Raw genomic sequence first — 12,286 nt, forward strand, 5'->3', positions numbered from 1 at the left:
TCATTCCATCTTGCTCAGAGGTGTTAAAATTCTGTGATCTCTCTATTTGTAAGCGGGTCTCTTTTTTTTCCAGTTCCTAACATCTTTCTTTCAAGTCTGGTACTCCTCCTTCCTTTCCTTTGAGTGCAGAACACTTGTTGCTATGTTGAAAGTCTTGACTGAAAGTAATTAGCAATTAAGAATGACAAATGTGAACATGCATGATTGCAGTAATCTCCTGAAGCAGGTAAAGGTGAGCAGGGGTTGTTTGGTAGGGGTCAAGGGAAGCGAGGGCTGCGAGGAGCTGTCTCTGGCAGTTTGCATGTTTTGTCTGTCAGACATCGTCTCTGACTTTGTGTAGTAATTGCTTGGTGTAAGAAAAACAAATGTCTCTGAGATGCTTGTAGCAAAACCATATTGAAACTCTTCCTAGTTGAGCTTGTAAACCCAGCTTACATATAAAAATAGTGCTTGAAAATATAATTAAGTTATTTAATGTAAAGGCAGAATCTTTGTGTTAAACGTCCCTGTTTGATTATTGAAGCTAACAGCATCCAGTGCTGGACTTCTGTTACTTGTCTTTAGAACTTCATGGATCTGTAAGGGCAGCTGGCACATAGCTTTTGGTTCAGCTGCAGTTGGCTGAGTCAGTGATATGTCAGAAGATGGATCCTAGTTACAAGTCCAAGGGGAGCAGGAGAATTACTCTGTCAGCTTTTGTAACTGATCCGAGTAGCTTGGCACACTCATGCCCACACTGGCACACATGGGCTGCTTACACAGGTTTCAGAATCGCCAAGCAGGACACCTATGAAACAAAACTCAGAAAGTACAGGGAATCCAAATGGCTGTTTGCCCAGTCTTTTCTTGCTAGTTCTTTGTTACAGCAATGTTCCCTTGGCTTCTGATGGCTTAGTGCAGGTTCAGGAGATCTGCCCTTCCAGCCCTGGCCTATTCTGAGCCTGCAGAGGTTCGCAGCGTGCTGTGTGAAACTTCCGCACTGCTCACCTCTTCCGCTGCATCTCTGCCTCCTGCTGCCCCTTTGTGACTTTCCCTCTTGGCTGCATTGACAAGTGCTCACCTTGTGAGATGTTACCTTCCTTACATCCAGATCCTGCTCTAAGAACATTCTCCATAATTTCTTTCCTACAAAGGCTTGTGTGTAACTTGCTGCTTCTGTGCTCAGTGGTCCTTATTGTTTGAGGTGTAAATACTGCCATCAGTACCTTTCTATCAGTGCCTGCCTGCCTTTTTAAGCCTCTAAAAACACAACAGAGCTGACTGGATGAAGGTAGCTCTGCTGCTCAGGAAGCAGAAAGTAGTCTTGTTTTTAAGGATCTTTATAGCTACTCCTGTGGTATTGGAACTTATAATGTAGAAGTGACTGTTCAGATTCCTGCACAAGTGGTTTGGCCTCGTTTCTGCAATGGTTGTGTTTATATTATGGAGTGGAAGACTTCTTAAGAGCTTCAGGTTTTTTGGTTTGTTTTTATAGTGAAAACTAGGAATATAAAGAAGAGATGAAAGCACAACCAATTGTCTTTTCCAAACAAGCTTTATCTGAGGGTACTATGCAACCAAGTAACATGATTTTGGTCTGTGTATCTTAACCACCCTTCCATTATTGCACATAACAGGACACAGTGTGTTGTGGGTGTCTGGAAGGGGAGTGTTACAAGAGTAGCATTTCTATAATGAAAAGTAAGGTGATGAAAAATATAAAAACAAAAAACAACCTGACTGCCTTTTTGAATCTGCATTGCAAACTCCTAAATCTCTTAGTTGCTGTAGAGATGACTGGTCTGATTGTACCACAGCTGTGTACCTAAGTCTCAAGTTAATGGTGCCTGTAAATACTTCTCTTCCAATATATCCAGGGCTACGACTGTTCGCTACAAAGGCAGAAACCTTCGTATCAAAGCTCCAATGTGCAGGGCTTTGAAGAAGCTCTGTGATCCAGATGGTAAGAGATGCTGAAATGTGAAAGAGTTTTAACAGAGAGTTGGAAGAATATGAGAGTAGAGCTGTTCTAATGTATGTGTTACTGGCAGGGGAATTCGTGTTGTTTTCCATTTGTATTGGGCACAGATATGTTCCTGTTCTCTTATTATAACCCTGTTTGTTTGTAGAATTTGCTAACTTTAAGATCCATCTGAGTATGGCACTCATTTTTTTTACAGAGATTACAGAAATTACAGAGGAGATATTTATGCCATAGAAGATGGCTACAGCTTTGCCAGTTTTGCTTTCATTATATTTGAAGATTAGTTGTCCTACTATATCAGTGAAACAACGGGAGTGAATTTTTACCATCAAGCATTTCAGATTTTTTTTTTTTACATTCGTTATTTCAACCCTTCTCCCACCCCCAGTAAGTAGTATCAGTGCAGTTTAAAGATCTGAAATGCTGTACTTGTTCAGAGCTTCTAGCTGCCTGACATTGACACTGCAGTGTCCAAGGCACAACATCAACATATTGGAACGGGAGGTCATCTAAGGGAGCAGGCTCCCACCACTGGTAAAGCTGAGTTGCTTAAGTTGTCTGTAGGTGGTGCTGATACCTGTGATGCTTTTTTCTTATGTAATTGAACATAAAGCATTCTGCTTGAGCTTTCTTGCTTTGATCCATTCCCTCTATGCTTCATCTCCCTTCAGGCATTAGTGATGAAGAGGACCAGAAGCCAGTACGTCTTCCTCTCAAGGTCCCCGTGGAGTTGCAGCCACGAAATAATCATGCATGGGCTCGAGTGCAGAGCCTTGCCCAGAATCCACGGCTCAGGTAACAAAGACTTGATTTTGTTCATGGCTCAGGACAGAATAGAGGAGTGTGTGGGCAATATTCTATTCTGTGGTACGTAATTGATAATGCAGTTTGCCTAAACATACTTATTCTGAAGCCTTTGTCCAACCAGGGTACATGATTCTCATGGAAAGTTTGATTTACTTTTATTCTTCACACGTTTTAATTTGGGTAATGATAGGAGATGCTGAATTTGGAGATGGATTTGTTTGGTGCCATTTACATCCAGTTGTCAGGGTAGAGACAAATGGACTGGGGACAGGCAGCATTACTTCTACTAAAATTTGTACTGGACATGCTGTGAGACAGAGGCATAGGGGAGGGAAGTAAAACAACAGCCAGAGGCACCTGCATCAGGAGTCTGAATGTGTCAAATGCAACACAGTGGTAGCAGGAATGGAAATATTTAGCTTGACTTGCTTCCAACCAAATCTTCCTGCTTTTGTTGCTCAGTGCTGTCAGTGGCTGTCCATCTGAGTCCTTACAGCTAGTCTGAAAGTTGTGGCTGATGGGCCTCTGAGATGCTGATAGCTCCTTCTTGTGAAGCATTTCTTCATGATGACTGAATGTCATGTGAAGAGAACAAAGATGTGTAGTGCAAGATTTACTTTTAAAATGCTTTGAGAGCAAAAAGAGTAAAATAAATAAATGAATAAAATTTTGTCCCCATTTTTCTTCCCATGTTTCATGTCGTAGCACTGTGCCTTGTTTGAACTACTCTGGTTTAGCCAAATTTTGCCATCTTCTCTGATGTTTTGTTGTTCTTCTGTTTCTGTCTGGTAGAGTAGTATCTTGAGCGGTGGCAGGCAGATTTATCGCATAGGTTTTTAGGTCTTTCACAGCTGCAAGTTAATTATGTATTAACGTTGCAATTTCTGGCCAGCTGTTCTTGTATTGTTCAGGAATGGTGGTTGTGTTCTGTGTGCTATGTTACAGAATGCCAATTTGTTCCTATAATTCCCATGCTAGCATGGGGCTCTGATTGGAATTTCTGTTGATGGTTTTTTTCACTACTTGTTTGCTTCATCTTGCACACAGGATGATTGTGGAGTTACATCGGAAGGTTTCCAGCCTTATTGAATTCCTGAAGCAGAAGTGGGCTCTCCATGAAGTGCGTATTGTATCCTTTTCTTCCTTTGTTCTGTATGCCTTGGCTTGGGACCAATTCCCTTCTTAAAAGTTCATCTAAGAAATGTAAGTCTGCTTAATAAATGTACCAGCCCATGCTTGGTGAAGATAGAGGTAGTATCTCAGCATCACTAATGTGAAGGTGCCTTTTGTGGGAAATCCTGTAGCATTTCATTCACTTCTACCTCAACTCTTCTATAGTACAATCCCCAGAAAAGCTAGTTAGCAATAAGTCCCCATAAACTTAGTTCGTGCTTGGAGCAGATCTTTAGTATAGTTTTTATCAACACAGGACTAACTTCTGATCGTAGAGCTTTCATATCTATGCTGAATAGAGAACGTACACCCCTGATAAGCTGCTAATTTTGTTCATTTGCAAAATAGGCCATCAGGTGCTTGTTTTGAAGGGACAGATAGTGGTTATAATCTTTAACACATCTTTTCTAGCGTAAAACACTAGAGGAACGGCAGCTTCAAGACTCCAGAGATTCAGAAACAAGAGGCAGCCTCTCAGAGGAGAAGGTGATGCTCCATCTCTTTCCAGGAGAGAACTGTACACTCACCCCACTGCCTGGGGTAGCCCGAGTGGTCCACTCCAAGGCTTTCTGCACGGTGCATTGGCAGGAAACTGGCAAATGCAAACAGAACACAAAAGACTCTCACTTACTACCACCTGCACAAATTCTGGGCATACAGAGTGGTCAGGGGACAGCTAGGGGACAACTGAAATACCCGCGGGGAACAGAAGGCAAGAGTGTTGGAAGGGCTGAGAGCACTACAGAATCGAGCAGAACCCCTCAGCCCACAGCTGAAGTTTCTGCAAGCACTGAAGATGGCTCTGCAGATTCTGGTCTGGTGGAGGGAGCAGCCTCAAACCCAGGCATCACTAACTCTCTCAGCAAGCCGCCTTCTGGACTTCAAGATCAAGAAGGGAATCATGAAAAGCTGAGCTCAGCAGCCTTCTGTGTGGAAGGCAGGGAGGCCTTGGCTGGTGACCAAGCAACTGTAGTAGCATCGTGCAGCACAGCTTGTGCTTGCAGTAAGATCCCTGATGTGGAAGAGCTCTCTCTGCTCGATCCATTCCCACGGTACATGAAGTCCTGTCAGGATCTGATTGTCCCAGAGAAATGTTCTTGCACAGACAAACCACATGGGAAGGATTCTGCTCCAGCAGCTGGTGATACTTCTCCTGTGGCTTTTCCAAGTGGGAGGAGCGCAGAGACATCTGACTCCTATTCTCAGCTACTGAGAGGTGGTGTGGCTTCACCCAGCAGCGGCACAGCCAGATGTGAAGCTCAGGCTAGCCAGAGCCAGCAGCTCGATGCATGTACCAAGGAGATAACAGATGCGGTAATGGAGGATTCTCAAGAGAAGCTGAGCTCCTCATTTCCACCTCCACCTCAGGGACAATCTAACACGAAGTCTCTCAAGGATGACCCAAGCCGGCTCTCTCAACAAGTTAGAGAAGAAGGATGGAGCCTGCGAACTTCTGAGAGCCTTACGCTGGCTGAAGTCTACCTCATGATGGGCAAACCGAACAAGCTGCAGCTGGAATATGACTGGCTGGCTGTCTTGGAGCCAGAAACCCAGGATGCCAGGGAGCAAACATCTGAATCAAGTGCTGTTCCTACATGTACTACCTTTCACAAGCAGAAACTCCTAAATTGCCTTTTAAAACTCATCTCTACTGAAGTCAATCCCAAACCAGTAAGTAGCACTTCTTTACCCTTCAGAAGCTACACTCTTATTTGAACTGGGAAATAATTCCTGTTCCTACTATGTTCCAGCTAAATCAATAACCAGCTCTCCTAAGATTGTAGAGATTCCTGTGTTTAAAAAAAAAAAAAATAATAATAATAATAATAATAAAAATGTCCAAACAGGTTGCTGCTGCAGGGTGGACTTGGCCTCACTGTGCTCCATTTGCTTTTTACAATACCGTTTGGTTTCTGGCTTGTCATGAGTCTCAGCAGCATTGCAGTGAACTCAGGAGATCAGTCATGAGCACAGTCTCTCAAGTTAAAATTCCAAAGAAAAACTACAGTCCTAAATTTCTAATGTTAATGTAGCTCAAATCATGCCAACAATCCATTTCCTTGAAACTGGCTAGCTACAGTGATTTTTTTTGTAGAACTTCTGAGGCTCTAGGATGATGTTTAACATATCTAGAAAAACAATTTCTTGTTAGGCAGACAAGTGGGAATGAACTTGCTTTCCTTGTTGTGTGCTGTAACCAATGTTTAAGATCTGCCACTCTGATAACTTGGCTGCTGTTTCTTCCTACTGTAATTAATTGAAGCTTAATAAAACATGCTTTTCAAGATCAAAAAAAGCCAAATTCAGCAGATCTGACTGAATTCCTGCGATGAAGATGTGATGAGCTGAAGATACTATTTGCATCATATTCCAGCATAGGATGCAAATGAATCTCTCTTCCCTGACACCTGTAGTCTTTGATCTGTGTTGTTTGGTGCAGGTTTAGTAGCAGCACAGCACCTCCTTTTGTTTCTGATTTCACGGTCTTATGTTTTAAGACTTTCTAAATGTAGAACCATCTTTGTTCAGCTGCAGCTCCTCACTTAGATTTTATTCTGTCTCTCAAGACTTCTGGTGCACCGTCAGGCAGATGTGTGACAGTGCACAGATCTCTTTTGGCATCTCCTGCAGGTGGCACACGTGACAGGCAGGGAAGATGTTTAACGACTGCAAATGGAAGGAAGGTTATCTCACTAAACTTGAGGGAGAAGGCAAAGGAAAAAAAAAAAGGATGTGAGGCTGTTATTATTTACAAATGCTTTCTTTTTGGCTTTCTTTTTGGCTTTCTTTGTCTTAAACAGAGCAAGCTAATACACCTGAAAAGCAATGTGCCTTCTAATACATTCCAATAAAAACTAACATAACCTTTTTCTTTATTTTTCCAAATACCACTTTATCTTTTTCTGAAACATGAAATGTAAAAGCTTCTTGTGGCAGTGAATGTCATTGAATGACGTATGCATTCAGGAGTCAAGGTGATACTTGCTGCTGTCTGAAGGTGCCAGGTCCTGCGGTTTGCTCAGGATTACCAGAATGCTTGATTGTTCCATGGTTCATTTTTCTAAATGAAGATTACGAGCATAAAGCAAACTGTATCAAATTGGTTTGCAGTCAAGCATGGGTGTTAATTTTATGCCTGTGAAAGGGTACATTTTCTAGAAAACCATGCAAGAAACAAGGAAATCAGTTGGATAGACCTGGAAAATCAGTAATGTGCCCTGCCGTGTGCACTGTGTTACTGCCATGTAACAGTACGGAGTAGGAGAAGGAATGGGAAAAATTTCAAAACTACTTGTCTGTATTTGATGAGCATTGACAGCAAAGTATTTTTGTCCAGGTCTGCTTCCAAGGTTCTACTTCCAGGTTCTGCTTCTTCATCTCATGGTGATTAGAGCTTATGAAAATTTCTCCTGAATTAAAAGCAGCCCTCTTTTGTTACTATGTCAAATATTTGTCATTACCTCTACTTTTAAATGCATATGGGAGGAATTTCAGCCTTCCACCACTTGCTCACAGAGGCACTGGTTAGATTATTACAGGTATTCTAGTACATCAGGTTTGGTTTGTTGTGTTTTTTTTAGTGTTTCCTAAGTAGAACGAGTTTAACAATGTGTTTGCTCCAACAGTGGCTGATACTCTTTTAATGTACTTGTGTTTTCAGACCCCTGAGATGAGCTCTGTTGCCACGTCACCTATCAAGCCTACTCAGGAGGAGCAGTCACTGACTCCTCCAGGGAAGGTGGTTACCATCAGCACCAGAAGTCCAGGCTGCACTCGAAATCAGTCTGCCCTTCGCAACAACAAGACGTTTTCTCCTGCTGCTGCTTCCAGCTCCTCAGGTGAGTATTCATAGAAATCTGTTTCAAGGGATCAGACTATGAATGCCTCATACCATGGTGGACATGTTCCACTCTGCAGTGACTCTGGCAGGGCGAGTGTTACTGCTGTTACAAACTTTATTGTGTAGGAGCATGGTATATTTGCTTTGGGGTTGTCCTAAGTTTAGTTCTTTGAATCTTGCAAAGCAGTCTGTCAACAGCACAGCTCTCAATCCAGAAAATGTCTCAGCAGTCAGAAGAAGATGCTGGTGTTTGCTAGGAGAAGGGATGAGAGGAGGTAGGGGATCTTCAGAGAGTGAAGGCTTCCAGAGCTGGGAAGTGAACACGTGGCATAAAGGCTGTTGGTAAAGTCATGGCTGAAAAATGTGTGTTGTTCTCCTGTGCAGTACCTATCAAAGACAGTCTGAGTGACTTCAGCTAATCTGTTTGGCTTGAGCACAGGTGCGTGAAGTGCTGAGTACAGCATTCTGCCTAGTTTGTTTATCTCCTCAACAACTCTGCTTGAGCTGTTATATTCAGCATCTGCCTCAGGTGTTGGCATTCCAGTACGTCATACTGATAGCCAAGCATGTCCTCACTCATGCTCTATTGGTAGATAAACTTAATCCCACTCATCAGCCCTGATATCATCCTGAGGGTGTTTTGAATCTAAAATAATGATGGATTAGGACCTTTAGTACATAATAATTATCAAGCTTCTTTGCATCTTCATATGCAATGTGATTATGTGGCTGCAGTAATCTGGCTATCAGAAAGCAAGCTGCTTTTGGTGATGAGTCTTTTGGGTTTGTTCCCGTACAGGAGTAGGTCCTGAATCAGTCTAGCTGCAAACGGTTTTTTTGTTTTTGTTGTCTTTATTTTCCTGAAGAGCAAATCAATTTATCGTTGTAGTAGAAAATAAAGAAGGTAGCTCATGTCCTTTGCGGAAGATCTGAAAGTGCTGATAGACAGCTTCACAAAAGGCACACAGGTAGCTGGGGGGAAAATAACAGGCGTTAAAAAGAATCATGCTAAGAGATTTAGGGAAGAGTGAAGCAACAACTGTGGTGCAACATAACCTATAATATCTACAATATCACTACATAATTGAGGCGCATCCCTTGACAGATTTCAAAGGAAATATGTTGTGTGTGAACAATTCCTAGTCAATCAGGAGACACAAATATATTGGGTGTTCAGCATTTAATTGTTTTTTGGGTATTTTGGCACGCTGTAATTTCCACTGTCCCATTGGAAAAAAGCAGTGGTGCAGAATGGCAGGATGGGGGTGGCAGTTCTGCTTTTTAAACAAGAGAATAATAATTCCTCCCATTTGTTACGAAGTTTCTTCTTCAGAACTCCTCCTGAGCAGTGCTGTAGTTAGCCATCGCTGTGTTAGGACAGCTCAGCCCTGTGCTGAACTGTTCTCCTGCCCAGGGAGGCAGCAGGCTTTGGAGGAAGTCATTGAGGCAGATGAGTTTTGCTTCCCTGCTGATACCTGCAGCCCAGCAGGAGCCTGAGAGCCCTGCCAAGCAAGGATGCCATACTGAGTGTAAAAAAAGCCATTTTTGTGTATTGTAATGAAGCAATGTTGTATGTACAGCATATAAGAGAGGTACACTTAGTTGTCTAAGATTGATGCACAACAATACTGTTGTTCATTTTGACTGAATGCCTGCAGAATTGGCACAGAGCTGTGAAATAATACAACGTTTTGAAATTAATTTTTTTAAAATGTAAACAGAGAAGTTTTGTTCAGACCAGATATCATTATTCCAATGTGCTGCACATATTACTAAGATGATCCATCTTTTGGAAGGCATTTTTGGTAAATGATCCCTGCTTTTTGTTTGCTCTCTCACTAGAATCATTTTACTGAGGTTGCACTTTGAACTACCACACTGGGGAGGGGTGTCCAAATAAAACCTAGTTATTGTAGAATGAATCTGTATTTGTATTATCATAGCCTACAAAAGGAGTGGATCAGGTGGATATAGAGCTTATGTAGTGGAAGGACTGACCCTCAGGTGTGTGGGTTGCACTGAATGTAATACTTTCTATTTATCTTCCATGGAAACTACAGCAGGTACAAAGAACACAATAATAGTATTTGATAGGGCAAATTCTCAGCTACAAAACACTATTTTTCAATATAGACATCACCATTAGTTACGCATTTTTGCCAGCAGTGAAGAAGAGCTGCATGCTGCGCTTGTACGAATCTGTACCAGTGGAGGTGCCCCACTGTGTTGTTGCCACTGCTGAAATGCATCACCCACTGATTCACTGTGCCAGCACTCACTGTTTGTGCTCCATAAACATTCAGCAGGTGTCAGTGAATGTCAGTGGTGCCATTTTTCCACATGGAGGAATTCAGTTCCAGCCTTTTGCTTCATCTGCTCTTCCGTGTCAGATGCTGCTCTGTCAAAGTGCCCCTTGGCTGCCATCTGACACACAGCAACAAAACGCAGCAGAGTGTTGGTGGGAAGGTCCACCTCTGCTGCCATCCCACCAACATCCACCTCTGATACAATGGGTGAAGGCAATGCAATAGAATCATAGGATCATAGAATCACAGAATGCCCTGGGTTGCAAAGGTCCACGCTGCTCATCCAGCTCCAACCCCTGCTGTGTGCAGGTCGCCAACCAGCAGCCCAGGCTGCCCAGAGCCACATCCAGCCTGGCCTTGAATGCCTGCAGGGATGGGGCATCACAGCCTCCTTGGGCAACCTGTGCCAGTGCCTCACCACCCTCTGGGGGAAAAACTTCTTCCTAATATCAAACCTAAACCTTCCCTGTCTCATTTTAAAACCATTCCCCCTTGTCCTATCACCATCCACCCTTGTGAACAGTCTTTCCCCTTCTTGTTTATGTGCTTCCTTCAAGTATTGGAAGGCCACAAACAGTGGCAGGGCCAGGATCCATAAGTCTAAGCTCTCTGTAACCTTCAGTTACCAGATAGTTATTTTTGTCTTCATTTAAATTGCACTGAAATCTTCCAGGTTTGAGAAACCTCCCCAGACCTCTGCTGGTGGCTGGACCTTCGAGTTCTGGAAGCGCTGATGCTGATGGTGGACTCTTTGCTGTTCCTACAACTCTGCCTCCCAACAGCCGCCACGGGAAGCTGTTCTTGCCTAGCAAGGAAGCAGAGCTGACCTTCCGTCAGCACTTAGACACAATCAGTGTAAGTGAGATCAGTGTGTGAAGACGTGCCGTTCTGTGCCTGAGCAGCTTGTTGGATTATAGGCTTTTTGTTTCATCAGGAAGCATGGGCGTCCCTACAGAGCAGCGCTTCCAGTAGTGCTGAAGCTGTATCAGCTGAGTTTAATCACATTTTGGTTATTTTTGAGGTTGATGTCACTTCTTCAGAGCTGAATGCCACCATCATGTTTCGTGATGAACCTGGTTCGCTCTCTAATTAAATTGCTCCAAAGAAATCTTTTGGCCAGGTTGATCACAACTGGCTAAACGTACAATGAATTTTAATACAACTTCATTTGCTGTATTTAATTGAAATATTCATGCGGTCTCAATAACAGCTTCTTGCCAAGCTGTGGTAGATAAGTAGTGAAATGACTTTCTGTGAGGTGAAAACTTTGTCCCTGTAAAAGAAGAAGAAAAATAATGCACTGCTAGTGAGAAACTTCTAGCAGTGTTTCAGTTGTTCAATTGTTCTAGCAGAAGGTTGGAGATATGAATATAAGTGTTAATTTTTGAGTTAAGGAAATGGGATTTTCTTGCTCCATTTTCTTTTACTGGACTGTGTGTTTAAGGAGCTTTCAATTAAAGCGTAAATAGGTGGGGATAGAACATCAGAATCAAATGAGATGCATGTAACTGAATGGCAGTTTGGGAAAGACTGTTAGACAGTATGGAACAAGGCAACATTTTAATAAATAGTTTTATTGAAAAAGAGTTTATGGATGTAGTTTATTGTGTGCATGCTTAAAATACTTCCTAATGCGTTCCCTGTTCTTCCATAGATGCAGTCAGACTTCTTCTTGCCAAAGCCAAGGAAGCTGAGGAACCGGCATTTGCGAAAGCCGTTAGTAGTACAGGTGAGAATAATGTGTGAAGTGGGACCACAGGTTGTTGTAGGGTCTTGTGGCAGGTGGAGAACATACAAAAATAAAAACAAAATAGTGGACACTCATCTGGGGAAAGGGAAGTTATCAAGTATCAATATACCCTTTGGTCTCTACGGCTCTAGGAGACCTAGAAGATGCATGCAGTTAGTTTGTGGTAGTGAGACACTCTCTGCATTTCCATTGGTTTTTAAGCCTAACAAATGATGCAGTTCCCTCTTCAGTTCATTCTTGTGTAATTGTGATGGGAGATCGGTTTGTCCAGATCCAATCCTTAAGCTCAAGATACTGTAGCATCTTGGGAAAATTAAAAATGATTGCATGAATAATCAGAGTGGAGTTCAGTTCTAATTCACATTTGTCTGAGAGTTGTCCACGTGGAGATTTCTTACCGTAGCTTACAGAGGACACACCATTTGTATCTGTATAACATTCTGCTT

At 42.6% G+C, this 12,286-nt stretch overlaps 1 protein-coding gene across 3 annotated transcripts in view; it reads left to right on the forward strand.

Annotated features, from left to right (window-relative positions):
• CRAMP1 (cramped chromatin regulator homolog 1) overlaps positions 1–12,286 on the forward strand; it is a 44,324-nt gene that overhangs the window by 17,800 nt on the left and 14,238 nt on the right. For 2 of the 3 annotated variants that reach the window (XM_042864444.1, XM_042864442.1), the window contains 7 exons: positions 1,857–1,942; positions 2,635–2,758; positions 3,818–3,899; positions 4,355–5,614; positions 7,605–7,782; positions 10,764–10,945; positions 11,745–11,819. In XM_042864444.1, the coding sequence (XP_042720378.1) occupies positions 1,857–1,942; positions 2,635–2,758; positions 3,818–3,899; positions 4,355–5,614; positions 7,605–7,782; positions 10,764–10,945; positions 11,745–11,819 (1,987 nt within the window). The remainder of the gene's footprint in view (positions 1–1,856; positions 1,943–2,634; positions 2,759–3,817; positions 3,900–4,354; positions 5,615–7,604; positions 7,783–10,763; positions 10,946–11,744; positions 11,820–12,286) is intronic. The other variant, XM_042864443.1, reaches the window with a different exon arrangement.

The sequence above is a fragment of the Lagopus leucura genome, unplaced genomic scaffold (genome assembly GCF_019238085.1).
Source record: "Lagopus leucura isolate 7727_CA_CO unplaced genomic scaffold, USGS_WTPT01 Super-Scaffold_760, whole genome shotgun sequence".
Taxonomy (NCBI): Eukaryota; Metazoa; Chordata; class Aves; order Galliformes; family Phasianidae; genus Lagopus; species Lagopus leucura.